Source organism: Anoplopoma fimbria, chromosome 19 (genome assembly GCF_027596085.1).
Source record: "Anoplopoma fimbria isolate UVic2021 breed Golden Eagle Sablefish chromosome 19, Afim_UVic_2022, whole genome shotgun sequence".
Lineage (NCBI taxonomy): Eukaryota > Metazoa > Chordata > Actinopteri > Perciformes > Anoplopomatidae > Anoplopoma > Anoplopoma fimbria.
The window spans coordinates 13,579,897-13,597,711 of record NC_072467.1 but is presented as its reverse complement, the minus strand read 5'-3'; the positions used below and the strand labels follow the sequence as shown (position 1 = coordinate 13,597,711).

The window sequence follows — 17,815 nt, the reverse complement described above, 5'->3', positions numbered from 1 at the left end:
TTTGCATAACAGAAACTTAGGTCGGATGATTACAAAAAGTAATCTTCTTAACGGATAGATAAAGCCAGTAATATTACACGTTCCATGTCTGAAAGGGCTTAAGACTGAAATATAAAGTTAAAACTGTCTCTAATCGAGCTAAGCCCGCCCACTTTTTAGCCATCCAATCAAATGTAAATTATTTGACCTAAAACCCTGTGGTAACTGTACCCAGCTAAAATATCCCAGTCGTCTGTGAAATGCGTCGCAGTACACGAGCTAAAGAGGCTCTAACTTCTGTTTCTCCTTTCATCTAGTGTTCCACCTGTACCTCAGCTTCCCTCTGTCTCATTGTTTGTTGGACTTAGTTTGTTGGACTTAGTCTTGTTAATATGACTTTGTGATGTTTTAAACACCTGGCAGACAGCATTGTCCACTTCCGTCCTCTAACCCTAATTTGCGACCCGATTACAGTAATCCTTTTGGTGACCCCCGATGACCCAGAACGATCCGCAGCCTGGTTAAAACAAACCTAAACCACTAAACACGAAGACTAAGCCTGCGAGGAATGACAAGTATGCTTGAAACACGCGCACACACACAAACACACACTACTAACATGAGAGTGACAGCCTTTTGTTTTGAGCAGTGTGCCAGTCAGAGGGGAAAAAAACAACATTACAATGAGAGGATTAGAGGACTATTGTGAAATTCTAAGTGCTGCTGAAGGAGCAGCTGGTTTTATTACGAGGATTTTATCAAGCTCAGGGACTGATGAGAAGTGGCCCCCTGATTGACACAAAAACCCTCGGGACAAAATAATAATCTCAGATTCCAATTTGTAACTGAATCAAGTGCACACAAAGGGTAATTTGCAGCCTGATGACTGTCGTTGCAGGGGGAAATATTAAGATATCAAATCCTTCTGGGAGTCAAAAGATCCCATCAAATGTTTTACTTGAGCAAGCACAAAGGAAAAGATGATGAAGAAAGAGAGGAGTGACAGAATTTGAATCGCTCAAGCAATATCAAGGTAGACGAAGATGGAAATAAATAAAATATTAATTGTTTGGTAATGCCGTTTATATGATCGCATCGATCCAACGCCACTTCATTCTTTGTAATACCTTGCCAATGTTTTCATCTCCGTAAATAATGCATTTAAAGAATTAAACATGGACATCTGATTTTCTTTCATAAATTTTTTTTTTAAAAGGAGGTTGTGACGCACAGGAATGATGAGCTCCTGGTGCTGAGATATAACTGACCAGTGTGTTAAGGTGTATGGTTATTTTGTTGCAGCCTGGCGTCGTTTGCATGTGATTTAATAAAGCTAAACCCAGTAAGAGAGCTCATAACAGAGGAGCCATAGAAAGCATCCTCAATGGAAACATTACAAACTTGCAGATGTGAACGGCCCACGACAGGAAGGCTCTACAGAGGTTGATTAAAACCTCCCAGGACCTCATTGTTACCCATCTATTGAGCATCAGTGATATTGATGACAAGAGGTGCCTGCATAAAGCTCAAACGATATTAAAAGACACATCCAGACCAGCCATAGCCCGTTCACCCTGCTGCTGTCTAGAAAGAGATACAGAAGTATCAGCTGCCGAACCACCAGGCTTCAGAACAGCTTCTTTCCTCTTTTTTTTTTTGTTGATATGTAGCAAAATGGGACTACAATCTGCATTTCATTGCGCAACCCTATTAATAATAACAATAAAATAACCTTGGACGGCGATGCGTAGTGGCATTGTGCTTTGATGCGACACCTCTCAAATCAGAGGCTGCAGTTTGTGTCCTGCTGCGTTCAGAAGGCTGCAGGGATTTTATCAACTGAAGAAGAAGCTTTTGAAACCGTATTAAGCTGCTTTGGACAATGGAGATCATCAGAATCACTTTACATTTATAGATCAATGCACTCTGCTTTACCGGCATTCCTGCTTTGTCCACATTAACTGATACTCCTTGTTGCTCATTCAAATGCATCCACTTGCTGGTAAATGTTGAATCAGATAAGCCTCTTAACACGCTGAGCATTATTCTGTTATTGCTGCCCATTTGTAAGTGTTTGTGCTGTATTTTGTTTGCTCTTCTTGACAAAATCCTAAGGTTGGCAGCAGATTGACAAGTTCCTGGGAGAGTGGTGAAGTCTGAGACATAATTTCTACAAAAATAAACAAATCGCTTTACGCTGCCTCATGTGAATGAACCTCCTCCTTGCTTCTGTCTGTGCACTGAAATACCACAGAGATCAGGGAACTACCTAATGGTCAGAGAGCTTGTTGTTTTGCACCACCATGAAAAATAGGATCCTAAGATGTAAATTTGGTCAATGGTACAGAAAGACACAGAGTTTAAAATGTAGAGAGAAAGAATGCAAACTGAAATATGCATGAGGTTGCCTCACAGAGCAAATTAATGACATCATGAGCCTCAGAGGAGGCTTACTGTGGGGCTACTGTAAAGGGGAGAAAAATAGACTACTAGCAGCAACATGCTAGAATGTACATTAAGAGGTCCACAGTGAAAGGTTAAAGAAACAAACACTTGAGGAAAGAGCTGCCGTGCATGAGTGCAGGCATGTCTTTTGTTTGCAGTGTTTAACCTCTGTCCTCACCTGTCACTTCTCCCAGCTGTATCTGTCACCGCAACAGCGCCGTCACTCCCCTGCACCACCGGCTGCTGAGCCCCGCCTCTCTGCTGGCTCCGCCTCCGGGATCTGACCTGAAAAGAGGAAACAAAGAGGGTGCTTGAGTAAAGTCAATGTGGAAGTGTCTTAAAACTTGCATTCTCTCTACTGACCATCAGGGGGCGACTCCTCCGGTTGTATAGAAGTCTGAGAAAATTACTCAACTTGATTTATTACCTCAGTAAACATTGTAAACATGCGTTTATGGTCTTGATCTCTAGTTTCAAGTCTTCTTCAATACAATTCATTTAGTAAATCATGGTCCATTTAGAGTAAAACAGGCCATAAAGCAGAGTATGTTTCAGGGCTGGGCTACCTTGTGATTGACGGGTCGCTACCCTATCAGAGCCGCATGCAGCGTCTCTGTCACTCTTCTGACTTCACGTTATATACAGTCTGTGAGTCAGAGTGAAGCTACCGTAGATATCTATCTGACCATGAACCAGATGATCCTTCATAGTGAAGAGGAATGTCTGGTTTCGCCCTGAGCCACAGTCCCAACCCTCATGAGTCTGTGTGGTTAACCAGCATCAACAAGGTGCTGCTGAAAGGTGTGTTTTAAATCAGTTTAGCCCAATGTGTGTGTGTGTGTGTGTGTGTGTGTGTGTGTGTGTGTGTGTGTGTGTGTGTGTGTGTGTGTAGAAAGCCACTTGAAGCTACACCTTGACGTTCAATCCCATTTAAAGTACTTCCCATGAGAAGAACATATCCTACTGTATTTCTTTATTTGTTAATTCTTTATATTTTTTAAGGTGACATGCCAATCCTGTCCTTTGATAAATGAATGAGAAAAATCATACTAGTATGTAGACATTTAAACATCAAAATATTGTGATCATTTTGGGGGCGTGGCTTTGGAGTGAGGCCAGAAGAGACGGGCTGTCAGTGATGCCGACTTGGTGGCTTTTTCGCTGGAGATAGCGACTTTTGGACCTGGTACCGCTGGATTCTTTAAGAATCTAGCTAACTGTTGCCAACCCCATTCTTAAACAAGACTAAGAGTCTACAGCTAAGGTTGCAGCTCTGAGGCTTTACTTAGGTAACAGCAGTGCTCTGAGCTAAGTGCCAACATGAGCATGCTACATGTGAATGAGTTAAAGAGTGTGACAAATGGGAAGATGTTTTTTTGGGGGGCTAAAATGTGGACCATCTTTACCCAGAGCCAAACCAAGAGGGCTGTCAAACATTGATAGCTCCAATCACTGAGATGACATGGTACAAAATGTATTCCTATCCCGAGAAAAATGCTCAGGGCAAAGCTTCCAATCATTTTTAATGACAACAGACTTCTATCTTTCCTTTTGATGAACACAGAACTATGCCAGGTCACAAGAGAAAAACTCTAAAGGGCAGCATTCCCCAAATGATCAGAGGAAGAAAACATATCAGAGAAAAACTTTATTGTCTCATATCTTGTGGTAGATGGTGGTTTTACTTTCATTTTATATTCTCCTTGCCTTCTATCTCTTATTTTCTTTTAATTTCCCTTATGCTTGCTTCAAACTAAACGTAAATATATTTATATATATTTAAATTATAACAAATCTATCTATCCAACATATCCCTAATTGACCTCAACCTTCGGGAGTAGCTGCTACTGTTCTGGCAGCAGGAACAAAAACATTCAGGAAAACCTTGCTTCCAAATATTATGAAAACTTAACTCAGTAAGAACAGAGATAACTCTGTTGTGTCTAAAGTGTTACAAATCAGAAGCCAACTCAGTGAGCCTTGCTGCCCGGTCTGGTTTTAGTAGAAGGATTTGGCATCTGAATGACATTGTTGAAACAGACACTCGGCCCCTTTGTTCCAGACTTCCAGACTACTGCTGGCTCTCAGTGGATCCTGATTTCTTTAATGGCTAAAGAAAACCCTACACTGTTTAGGAAAGAGTCTCCAGACGGTCGCCAGCAGAGACCAACGTTACCGACAACTGCAGTTGAGGTGAAATGGCCACACAGATTACCTTACTGCATTATTAACACAGTTTACCTATGAACCAACATTAAGAGCTTTATTGTACTGGCACAATCAAAACAGCAGGCACAAAGTGATGCGTCTTTCAAGGAGTTGCCAAGCACACCTGCTATGTCTGTTCTTACATACACACTTGCACACACTTGCACACACACACACACACGGAATATGATATGTGCCAATCACATGATTTACCAAAAGAGTTGAGCGCAAATAAGCAACACATGGAAGGGAAGTAATATTGTTGAGTGGTAAGTTTAAGTAATAGTTCAACATTTAGGGAAATACAATTATTCTCTTTCTTGCAGTGAGTTTTAAAAGGAAGGTCAATGTCCCTCTCACACCTGTCTGGTAAATATTAGCTCAGCTTGGCAGCGGGACTGGAAAATAGAGGTGGAGACAGCTAGAGTAGCTCTGTCCAAAACTAACTAAATCTGCAGATCCACAGTGTTAAAACGACTTTTTATAGAATTATATTTGCCATACTGTTTATTGATCCCAAAAGCTGTGACTTCCCGCAGTTTCTGCATGTTGTGTGTCAACCTCAAGGTGACAACAAAAAAATTGCTGTGGCTAACCAAGCAATAGCTCTGCACCAGTCTTTACACTAAGCTAAGCTAAGCTAAGCTAAGCTAAGCTAACTAAGCTGCTAACTATCATCTCTAATTTAATTTTAGGCAAGACAGGGAATATGTGCATTTCCAAATATTTCAATCTATTTCTTTAAGAATGCCAAGAAAAGAATAACAAATAACATAACAAATGTGCAAGTTAAAGGTATATGTTTAGCAACAATACCGAAACAGATTTTGCTCCGATACAGACGGGTTTAGGTGGCAATAGGCTGATCAGGTATCCGATACCATTATTTTAATGAATAACAATTCTGTATATTTACCTATGTATTTATTTGTCACATTTTATTTTACAAAGTAAGGAAGCAATGTTTAAGTCAAGCCTGATGATGCCTGATGTCGTGCCTTTTAAAGTTGAAATTGCATTATTTAACGTCCCCATTTTTATTTTGCAACACAATGAAATATGAAATAATATCATGTATGTGTAAGTCATTGATATGATTGCTTAAATCCAACATTATTGCAATTAGAATTTTCCTGTATTGCCTTCAACTGAATGCAACTAAAGATGCATTTCAAAAGTTAAAACTGAGAACCCCCAGTTACCAAATGAGTTGGACAGAAATAGAAGAACAAAGTCACAATTTTTCCAAGGGAGAAGAATAGAATCAGTAACTTCTGAGAGTGAGTTATCTTGCTTTACTTTCCAAAGACTCAAAGTTAAATAAGCTGCAGAGAAAATACTAGTTATGAAGAAGATGTTTAAGGGGCTCTCATGTCCTGATTAGCGCTGTACTAAAATAGCTTTTTTACCTGAGCTTGAGTTAGTGAAGCCGAGGTCCGAATCCGGAACACTCGTCCTGGTGCAGGACTGCGTTGCCTGGGCTTGGCTTGTGTTTGAGAACCCTTCGCCTCAGCCCTCTTTCTACCGATTGGGTCCAACAGGTAACGCTGGGCCAGGCACATCGCCCGGTTCAGTACACTTTTAGTGCCAGTAACAGATTCTGTTGGGGGAAAAAAAACAACCAGAAATGATCAGAGATCTTCTCCTGGTGTAACAAGCCCTTTAAAATAGTCCATCTTGTTATAATCAAACTCCCATTTTGCAGACATGCAGGGCCAAAGAACCACTTAGTTCCAAAATCATGGAAAGTGATACTGTTAACAAAATAAGTTATCATTCCATGACAGACGTACCCCCCACTGAATTGTCTTTGTGTATGTATGTGTGTTTTTTGTGTGAATGTGTCCTTGTTGTACTCAAATTAATGTTATCAGTGGCTCACCATGTTTACTCAGGGGGCAGAATCTGCCTGCTTAGGCAAGCTGTGAACACAAAGACCCACTTATACAATGTACTGTCCGTGTTTGTGTGCAAGCAACACTCGCGCAAACAGACACAAAAGCTACATCTCATGTTTCACAACATAAGGAGAGAGCATGAAATCCAAGGTCGACTGTGTTGAAAATAAATCCTGGTTTGCTTTGCCTTCTTAACAACGGGACAAATCGAACTCCAACACTGATGTAGCATTAATACGATTTCTGCTAACTCCTGGAACTTTATTGCAGCCTACTATTCAAAAATGTGATGCATTTGCTCTTTTTTTAAATTAATTTGCTCAGTAGAGCAAGAGTCAACAGCACTTTTACCTACATGTGGTACTGGTGCCACATTCTCCTGGGGATGAGTAGAGAGCTTACTGTACATCATTTGATAAGATAACTCAAGCTATTTAGATTAGATTTGCCTTGTGTTTTCTGTTTCTAAATGATCCGTTTGCTAAAAGCATAACTTCCCTTTTCATAGGTTTGAATCAGTGCTACTTATTTTTATTCATATAAGGGTCAAGGATATAGAATTAACACATACCCACCAAAATACCACACCATTTATAACCAAAGCCTAGATAGGCCTTTAAAAAAATAAAATAATAAAAGCAATAAAACAAGTGCAAAAAAGTATTTAATTTCTATTAATTACATTATGGTCAAAGTCTAAAAAAACATGAACCTCAATGGAAACTATGGCCAAATCAAAATGCACTGTACAAATAAAAAACGGACTTAACCTTACCCTAAAGACGGTTAAAAACTAGTATTATTGGATACATTTTCTAAGACGTAACATTGGGTTTTTAACAATTAATTTGCCAATAGAGAGTAGTTTTACCTGAAGAAAAAGTATTTTTCTTGTGGCAACTGTGCAGAAGGGGTACAGTACGTTTTATGAGGGGTGATAAACTGTGGTGGCAAAACTGGAAGCATGCGCTTGTTGTACAACAGAGTCTCAAATTAAGTTATAGTTTGAGGCTTTTCAGTCTTAGAGTTAGCCAATGATAAGCTATTGAATTCAAATACTACCGAGGCTCGACATGTAACAGAATTGTGACTTAATGCACTATTCTGCAGGCTTCTACTTGTCGACCCTTTCCCATTCAAACCTGCTCCATGTTGAAGCAGCTGTCTTGATAGTGATTTAGTACCATTGACATCTTATTTTCCTGCATTAGCTGGGACCATTCAGCAGTCGGGCTAAGATATATGGATGTGGGAGGTCTGGACCTGTTGCATAGACTAAAATTGTCATGGCAACCCGAAAAAAACTGAATGAGAAAGATCTTAAAAATGTATAGGTACACATGTAGCGGCATAGCACGCACACACTCACCTTTCTCAGTGGTCTTTTCCCTTCTGGAGGTGTTGGTACATTTTCTTTCTCTTTACCTCCATTGACTTTCATTGGTAGTGTGGCCTTCGTTTTTTGACACGGATCTGAGAAAGAGAGCACCATATTTAAAACGTCAGGCTACATTAGCCGCTACTAGCATAACAAACTTAAATGTTCTACAGTGCTATTTGAGGACAAATTGTTTAGTGGGTAATGTAGGCGTCAGATTTTGACAAAAAAGATGAATGCATTTAAATATATATATATATATATATATATATATATATATATATATATATAATAATAATTTCAGAGATCCTTTTAAAAGTATTTGAAGTTAATGTGAGAAGTGTCTCACACCAGTCTCAATGTAATACAGATGCCTCTATATGACAGAGAATTAAACAAGACCATTAGTGAGTAGATTCTGACGAAATCAGATGAAACCATGCAGCTTCATCAGAAACTCCTTCAGCTCAGACTCCAGCAGGGCCTCCTGCGCAGACATAACCAGGTTCGGCTTTGCTGCTGCCTTAAACCTGCAGCCTGAGCTCAGGTGGGAGGTGGAGAGCTCTGTCCCCGTTTTCAGCCGCCCCTTCTACAAAATTCCCCACTGGTAACCAGCTAAAACACCAAGCATCTGGAGACCCAAGCCGTATTGCTGGGCCTGCTCGAAGGATGGGAACCAGAACCAGGACCAAAACCCTGGACGAGAACCAGGACTGTGCGGGGCCTCTTGTCAGATGCCTGCTGTAAAATGAAAGGTCTTCCAAAGGCTCTCTGGTGCTCTGAAACACTACCGCTTTTTGACCACAGGGTCTGCCAAAATCAAGTTCTGTATCACCGGTGAAATAATGCACAACCAAACCCAACAGTCGCCTTTAGCTCCATGGAGCCTATTAGTATTCTTTGTATCATTCTTCTGGTTATCAAACCGACATCTCCGATCTCATCAACTTATTTTCTAAGGAGCATTTAGCAGCTAAAGAGATAGATTTGTTTCTCAGGAGGAGAACGGTCAATTGAAGCTGATGTTGCTCTGTGTCTCCTGGGGGTATGAATAGGTTATTGTTTGTTACATGTTAGCCTTAGCTAGTTTATGATTAAAATAAGTCAAATTTTTTAAAGTCAAAGTTCCACTCTTCCTTTCTGACTAAATAAACTGGCTTATTGAGCTCTCTGAGGTTGTCAGAAGTTGCCATGTAGGTCTGGTTTACAGCAATCTGGAGATTGTTAATTGACCCTTTTGACCCATTCTTACACACAATGGCCAACACCATCCACTGTCCTGCAGAATGTACAATAAAAGCTGATGGTAAATTCTGAACAGTTAACAACTACTTGTTGAATACATTTTTTCTTTTGGCAAGTTAGGTTATTAAGTTTTTGCCATATGTGTTTATCCAATCAGATTAACTAGTAAGTAACTGGACCAGAGTTTACCATGGGAGCATCAATGACTTTGGTCCAGTTTGTTTGTTTTTTACTTAGTAAGGCCGAGCTGCAGGTCAGCATACGTTTGTGTCCTGTGGGAGGCCAGGGAAGTGACTTCTTATTTGTAACGGCGCATATCGGTGTTTTAACACGAGCCTCAAGGATACGGCTTCTGCCAAACAGGAAGAGCCGATGATAAAGAGCGGTGTCTCCTGGGCCTAATGCGAGGTCTTTGCAGAGTCCTGAGTAAGGTTATCTTTGATGTTAAAACAACTCCATTCCCCAGACACACCCTCCTCCTGCTCCCCTCTCCGATTGCCCGTGGCTCTCTCTCCCTCTGCCTCATGTCCTCTCTACTCCTTCCTTCCCTCCCTCCGATCTATCTCAATCACTGTCAGACGTTGGTTAAAGAGAGGTTCCCTTCCATAGCCAACTTCAAAAACACTTGACGTGTCACAGCGTGTCTCCCGTTAGCCACCCAGAGACTAACTAGATAGGAACACATGGCGTTTTGAGGTAAATTGCGAGGGGATATTAGTGAGTATTGTAGCTCTGACAATACGCCCCCCCCATTGACTCTTTACTTCCAAATTTAAGCCTCTTTTAACAACGCCACGCTTCTCTTGGATGATCGGCTACAAAGCCAGACAATATAATCACATATTACACGTATAAATGTTTTCATGATGGCAAAGTAGTTGCGCATGTGTGCACACAAACACCCTACGTATGCATAAACACTGGTGAGCTCACCTGCACAGTTTCTGTATGACTCAAGGGTTGTAATGAGAAGGTCTGAATGACTGTGTGATTTATTGCTGGGGTTCAGCCCAGTGCCGGTTCTACTTCTCCTTCTGAAGCTGCCACCCAGCAGTCAGTTTCATTCTCACAGTTTAGATGTCTTGAAAAAGTAGAGCTTTTTTAGTAGGAAACACTACACAGTATACAGAATAATTCTGGTAACAGTATCCTGATATTTAAATGAATCAATATTATTTCCATGTCATGAAAGCATAAACCGAATAGGAAATCTCCAGGTGAGGTCATTTTGCAGACACAAAGCCTAACAAAGAATCAAGCCCCATGATGCCAGTTGCACTGCATCCAGTGATTGACCAAAAATCCTGTTTCCATGTCTTTAAGTTTGAAGACTTGTAAGCTGTTTACTTCAACAGAAATTGTTATTTTGGCCATCAAAGTATATGTCTCAGTAACATACGCTCTTATGGTTTGTCCATACAGTCATCCGTCTCACACGTCTTGCGTAACATAATTGGTCCTAGTTTAACTCAATCGCTCCATCTACACAGGTCGCCAACAGGTTGCGTTTGCATGAGCAAAACGTAAGGAGCAAATTTTCCAACTTTGAGCCCATTTTCTTCTGTTTTACGCACCCAACTACAATGATTGTGTGTTTGGCTCTTTGGTGGGAGACCAAAACTGTGCCTAAATGCATCCTGTGTCTACATAGACGGAGGAGTTGTGCTGCTGATGACACGCTGCAAGGGTTGCGTTACGCTCGAAGAGAACTAGATTTGTACTACGTTTGTGTGTCATCCGACCAGTTGTGTGAAAAACAAAAAAGGAGCGCTTGAGAGAGAGAAGTTCAAACCATGGGTCTTGTCTCTCTCTTATCCACAGCTGACCAATCATGGCGTCAAGTTGCTTTGAATGTTGGATTGTCGGTTTCAGAAATGGTCGGATCAAACTGCCTAAGCCGAAAATTGTGGGAGGAGCGTTGGTTTCCCAAAAATATCTTCTCCAGAGAATAAGGTGAAGGATTCTGTTTTGGAGTGGACCCACAGTAGGGACAATGAGTGACTGCTGAGGCTGCACAGATAAAGATTTGGAGAAAAATTGGAGGCAGAGACATAGAGAGGGAAAGCTACTATAAGTTGTGCATATTTTGACGGACGCACTAGTTCTTGTAGTCTTTGACTATTTGTCTATTTTGCAAGTATGAAAGCTAAATCCACTGCTTTTGCTCTCATTTCCCTGCTCTATTACAGAGTTAACTGGCTTTTAACACGGTCGCCCTTACTTTGAAAAGCCATAGCTTTAACGTCACAAGTCGTTTAAACTAATTATAATTCAACAGAAACTGGCTCCTGTTCAACATTAATTCAACACTTCCAAACAAACAGCTTGTTGTAGCAGAGGTTGTTCTGTCACACTGAAGTGAACCGCTGGTGTCAAAGACAAATGCTTATTGAAGTTGCAAAAAAAGTATATTTATTTGAAAACTAATGTCTTTAAAATTGATATTATAGGCCAAATAGCTAAATAATAAAAAAAGATCTGCTATGAGAGCTTAAGACCTTTGGATTTATTAACAGAGCAGCATATCTCAGACTTAGCTCTGACAGCTGTTAGATAATCAAATAAGTCCACCAAATAAAAAAAGCCTCAGCTACTCACTTTATACACCTGATGCCAAAATAAAGGTTTATGCTAACACTATAATAATAGATGACAAAGCACACAGACAAATGAAACACCCTGTTTTCATACTGTAATGACAGGGTTGAAGACATGTTGGCAAAGCCATTGACAATACAACATCACATCAGGTATCATCATTCTTAGCCAAACTAGTGTCTGGGCTCTAGGAACGGTAATGCTGCTCAGGTCGGTCGGTCCACCATTTTGGTCCCGACAGAAATAGCTTAACTTCATAATAGACAACTTTTGACTGGAGCTCAAGGACATTTTAACATACATTCATGGTCTGCAGCGGAAGAATTTCAATGTCTTTGCTGAACAAAATACACTCATTGGAGTAAGTGAATTACATGGGTAGTCACTTTTTTATACTACCAACTGATCCCAGTCCAAGTCTGTAGAGGTCATTGCAATGTAAGTTATTTGCCTTTTCCAGAGGAAATACAGTCATTCTGTCCTCTAGATGCCCCAAATATATGACCCTGGGACAAACCGCCCCCAAATTACGAAGCAACGGAACGTTCATCCCCACAGCCCTGACAAATAAATACAGCAATGAACCATTAGCAGCATGAAGCAAAGAGTAGTTAGCTAGCCGACATCAGTGTCACTGCTTTCAAATTCGTCCTGGTAAAAAAAAGACGGGCTATTCAGCACAGCGTCAGCAGTGGCTGGAAAGCAAAGCTCTCCATTTACCAGTCCATCTATGTTCCCATCCTCACCTATGTTCATGAGTTTTGGGTAGTGACTGAAAGAAAGAAGAAGAGATTGTGAAAACAAGCGGCCAAAATGAGCTTCCTTTGTAGGGTGGCTGGGCTCGGCCTTAGAGATAGGATGAGGAGCTCAGACATCCGGAGGGAGCTTGGAGTAGAGCCGCTGCTCCTTCTCGTCTAAATTTGCCAGCTGAGGTGTTTCGGGCATTTGATCACATTGCCTCCTGGACACCTCCCTTTGGAGGTTTTTTCGGGGCACACTGGAGGGATTATATATCTTGTCTGGCCTGGGAACACCTCAGAACTACCCAGGAAGACCTGGAAAACATTGCTGGGAAGAGGGACGTCTGAAACAACCTGCAAAGCCTGCAGCAGATGGACGGATGGGGATGGATTGAGATGGATGGATCCAGATGGATGGATGCGGATGGTTGGATGGATGCGGATGGATGGATTGGAAAGGATGGATATATGATTGACGGAAGCAAAATGTGACCAGATACTGACTGGAATATACACATATGTAACTATGGCTCTATGATATCTGGGTGACTAATGGGATTTATAAATGTAGACATTAAAATATCTCACATGTGAAACGATCAGACAGAGCTGCGAGGAAGTTGGGAGTGTCAGCATCACAGCGGCGAGTAAGCGATACAAAGCATTTCTGTTAACTTGTTAAGGGGGCTTGATCAGGCTGAAACATGTTAGGGTTCTCTTTAAGTAACCAAACTTTTAAATTGAAGTGAAACACATTGTTGTAGGAATATTTTTTCTCAAATCCTTTGCCAAGTTTACTTTCAATGTGCTTTCAGATTTAAGGAGCATTTTTATTAAAGTTATGAATGAACCGACGATGGTTCATCAATACACAATGTGATCAACTGCAAACAGGTCACCACAAGCACAGGGTATAACTTGCTCTCTAAATATTTCACTAACTCGTACGTAGTGTGGAGAGGGTAAGGGTTGAGTCTGTGTCAGACAGTCTAAGTTGTAATTACAGGTCTAACTGTTGGCCTCACAATCTGTTTTAAGACTCAGCCATGCATACTCATGTACAGTACACTCACAGACAGACTCACGGATATATGAAAACAAATGACATAACACAAACAGTGATGAGGTAACTTTAAGCTATTAAATTAAAACACATGGTACAAATCACAACGCACAAACAATTGTGAATGTCAGTGTCGGTGAGCTCAGCTCCGGGGTTTTATCTATGACTCAGGGCTATAATGAGAAGGTAGGAATGACAGTGTGTGTTTTACTCCCCACTCACTCTCTCTCTCTCTCTCTCTCTCCCTGTCTTTCTCTATCGCTCTCTCAAAGTCAGTTTCAGATGACAGAGTGCTCTGCTGATTCCTCAGTGTCCAGGAATTAATGCTGATGACACACAGCCTTTTGAAGGTTGTGTTTTGGTGGGTTTGAAGCGCCTGCCGTCCTCTGGGAGTCGGCGGGGCGAGAACACCTGTGGCTGGGATTGAAATAAGCGCTAATGTAAGGCTGGGCTCAGCAGATCCCGTGGCCTGGGAGCTCCCTGACATTGCTGCAATAGAATTTTAAGTGCTGATAATTTAAAGGGAGGTGTAAAAAGTAGACTGGGCCGGGTCGAAACCTGGTATTAGACCTGCAAACTACAGTGAAAAAGATGACAAGATACTAAACTAGAACGGTGGACACAGAAAAAGTCCTGATGGAAGGAAAATGGAAGGAGAAAAAACTTGGAGACAAAATTGAAAGATTCTAGTCCTATATTACCTAAACACCTAGCCGACAGGAAAAGAGGAAATAAAACCAGACGTGTAGGTAACTCAAATGTGACACCTGAAAATGATGGCCTCTAAACTGGAGCTCTGGGCTCAATAAAAGAGACGGGCCAGTAAACAAGCCATTATATGAGTACGGATGTTAGCAAGCAGTTCTTTTGCAAATTGCAAAACCTTGAGTAATGTGATGACCCAAGGGCAAACCACTGTTTGGACAGTGGACTACATTATGTCTTCTGTGCTGTAATAAGAGTCCATTATGCTGAGTTTAGCTTATATTGACTGAAATCTGATTTGTTTTGTCAGGGTTGATTCCGGCATGACCTCAAAACAAAGACGACACCGCAATCAAATATGCTAGTTGGAAAGAATGCCATGTCATTATTTAGATTATTATTCCTAATTATTTAATTTATTGCTCGAATACCAAATTTACTTGAATATTGTGTAGATTATGGGCCATCCCAATAGTTAAAAATATTTTAACATTACATTGTTTCACTTTTTTTAAAGAATTAACCAATGATTGTTTAATTAAACATCCAACAATTTACAACAGAAACTCCAGGAAATCTAGAGGCAATACTTTGAACCTTCATCTAGTAGCATTAATTGGTAGCCTTTATCAGGTAAGCATCTTTCTGGTTCAGCTCATCGAGTGATTGACTGATCAGTGACATCATATGTTAGCTTCCCTGTCATTAATCAGAGCTGCGTGTCAACAGGTCTGGAACAAAAGTGTTTACATGTTGGAGTAGTAGAGACAAACAGCTGGGTCAGGGAGGATTGCACCGAGTTAAATGAAGGACTAATTTAATATTTAGCTTTCTATTTTAAACGAAGTAGGACTGAAAAAAATCCTCATTCGTCAGTCCTTAGGCACAAAGTAAAGTAGTGTTGCCAGTTACCCAATTCTTAGTTTACTTTTCTGAGCAAATTGAAAATAATTGTTTGTATATTAACAATGGGTAATGGATTTTTTTTTGTTTTACTCTGCAAATCCCCTCAGTTCTATTCGGCATTTGTTTTAGTTTTACGGCCCACAACCTTTCTGTGTGGTACTCTCACGCTTTCATGAAGATTGTTACATTGTTTCCAGCAGTTGGCATCCACTTCTGACAAAAACGCTCTGATTGACCGACTGTATGCTCCCTACATGGCTTCAAACGGCAGACAGACAAACTTTTTTGACTATTTGTTGACTAACGTAGAGCATTAAGCAGCTCAAGAGCCAAATATTTCCCCAGGAGTTGGTGGAGACCAAAACAGAGCTAAGGCGAGAGTGGATATTGGTCAGAATGCTTCATTATAACCATTATAAATGCTAAGGGGCCGATCACACCAAGAAGCGTTGCAACAGGTTTCGCCGCTTCAGAGCGAGGTGGGCAAAACAGCTGATGAGCTGGTGGAGCCAGGGTGCGTATAGAACCAGGCAATCAAATGTAAAAAGCAAGGGAAAAAATGATTCAATGCAGACATCAAGCTATTGCTGTTGCTTTGCTGTTGAATGGGGAGGAAGGGAAAATGATATAGTTCAGCGTAATTAACTATTGCTGATATCAATGTCCTTTCCTACCACATCCACCAGCTTACAAAAAGGAAGTCAGTGGTGAAGTAGTAAAGCCTGTCTCTTGCTTGATTTGATTGGTTGCCTCGGTCAAGGGTGACATTGACGGCGGTGAGACTCCGTGCTTGGCGCTGAAAAGTTGAGAATATTTCAACTTTTATGGGGGTCTAAAAACCACCCTAAAAAACGTGGTGTGCCACGCAAAAGTGCAGGGCACACTGGGCGCAGCTTACACAAACAATGGTATAACGGGGGACGAGTTACTAGGGACACGTCTTGGTATTAACGGCCCCTAATGTGTTTTGCTACAGGTTATCAACGTTAAATTGGCTGGAATAATATTTTGCCTGCTCCCTATCACAGCACAATGTGTGCTTGTCAAGTTATTTGTTATTGTAGCCTACTGGACATGACTCCGACCAACCTCCAGTTACCCCATGTCCTTCCTCTGCGCACTGGTCGGTCACACAACACAAAAGAGTGTTTAACCTCTGCTACTGGGTACAGTCTGCAAAAAAGATAAAGAGCGGAGAGCAGAATCACAGGGGAAAAGAAAAGGATTGTACCAAAGACAGAGAGAAGGAAAAAGTGAAAGAGACGAGAGGGAGGGGGAGGGAAGGAAAATAGTAAGCAAGAAAAGAAAAGAGACAAATGGTGCGATAATCACCAGATGTCTTGTGTAGTTGGAGATAAGCTGATGGTTAGAAGGACTGCTCTCTGTGCTCGCCAGCAAACACCAGATCAGTGGCTTTTTCATGTGTCGGATTAAATCAGCACTTTAACCTCGGAGTCACCGATGATTTGATTGCCAATATGAGTAGTGCCAAAATAATGAAAGATATATCACCCCTTGAATCCTTTTAGGATTGCTTGCTTGTGTTTCTAGTCTTGTATATTTGTCCATTATTTTACTTTTTTAATTCTATTTTTTTTTTTTTTAAATCAATTGTTTCCACTTATGGCATCTGAGAGAAACTAAACATTTTATACAGATTTTATTGCCATTTCAGCAACTTTTGCGAACAAGAAAGTGTAAGTAACTAAGTGAAACTAGAGGCTGTATCACTACACAAAGGTATTGGTTTCTTATGCAGTTGGGTTTAAGATGGTTTATCAAAGCTCTAACAGATGGAATACGGGGGTGTGGACATGTAGTTATTTTATCAGGCTAGCTCATCGCTAACTTCAAAGTTGTTTGTAGTTCAAAGCCCTCAGCAGATGTCTTACGATTCCTCCAAACGCAGAGGTTTAATTAAGGGCATTACAATGGAGAGTGAAACCGTCTGTCGTGTTCTGGCCTGAAAGAACAACCTACTATGTTTCTTTTTGGAATTTTATTTTGTTGGATACATTAGGTCTTGCATGTTTCTTTAAGGCTGTATTCGACTTCACAGTGGTGACTTAAATGAGTACAGCTGATTTATTTAGCCTGAGCTGATAAATATGGTAGGACAGGAGCAAAGTGTAAACAGTAGGGAGGATGAAGACAAAAGAGGAGAGTGATGAACATGTGAAGGCAAATACTATGAGTAAGAGGAAGGGGATTTCCACAGAGAGGCTGAGGTCCACTTACAAAGAAAAACACAGTTACCAAAGAAAAACTCTTCTGTCACATGTTGGATATCACAAGCCTTGTATTCCAATTTCAATGGCACAATGAAAGCTTGAAAACTGTTCACACAAGTGCACAGTGGCAGCAGGAAAAACATCAGATTGACATTAGATTGCCAGGAGATTGAGGAAAGAAGTTAAAGAAACATAACATAACTTACAAAAACATTTTTTATAGGAACTCTTGGCTTTATAACCATAGTCCACAAACCAGTCGGTGACGGCACAGTGACTACATCCATTTCTTACATTACAGTCATTTAGCAGACGCTTTTATCCAAAGCAACTTACAGGAAGTGTATTCAACATAGGTATTCAAGAGAACTACTAGTCACCAGAAGTCATAAGTGCATCTCCTTTCTTAAACAAGCATC

At 40.8% G+C, this 17,815-nt stretch overlaps 1 protein-coding gene across 1 annotated transcript in view; it reads right to left on the bottom strand.

Annotated features, from left to right (window-relative positions):
• The window catches only part of si:ch211-266k8.4 (carabin), a 63,926-nt gene that overhangs the window by 18,497 nt on the left and 27,614 nt on the right, over positions 1–17,815 (bottom strand). Inside the window, exons 11-13 of the mRNA XM_054620543.1 lie at positions 7,896–8,003; positions 6,042–6,232; positions 2,603–2,709 (exon numbers count right to left, since the gene is read on the bottom strand). Of these exons, the coding sequence (XP_054476518.1) occupies positions 2,603–2,709; positions 6,042–6,232; positions 7,896–8,003 (406 nt within the window). The remainder of the gene's footprint in view (positions 1–2,602; positions 2,710–6,041; positions 6,233–7,895; positions 8,004–17,815) is intronic.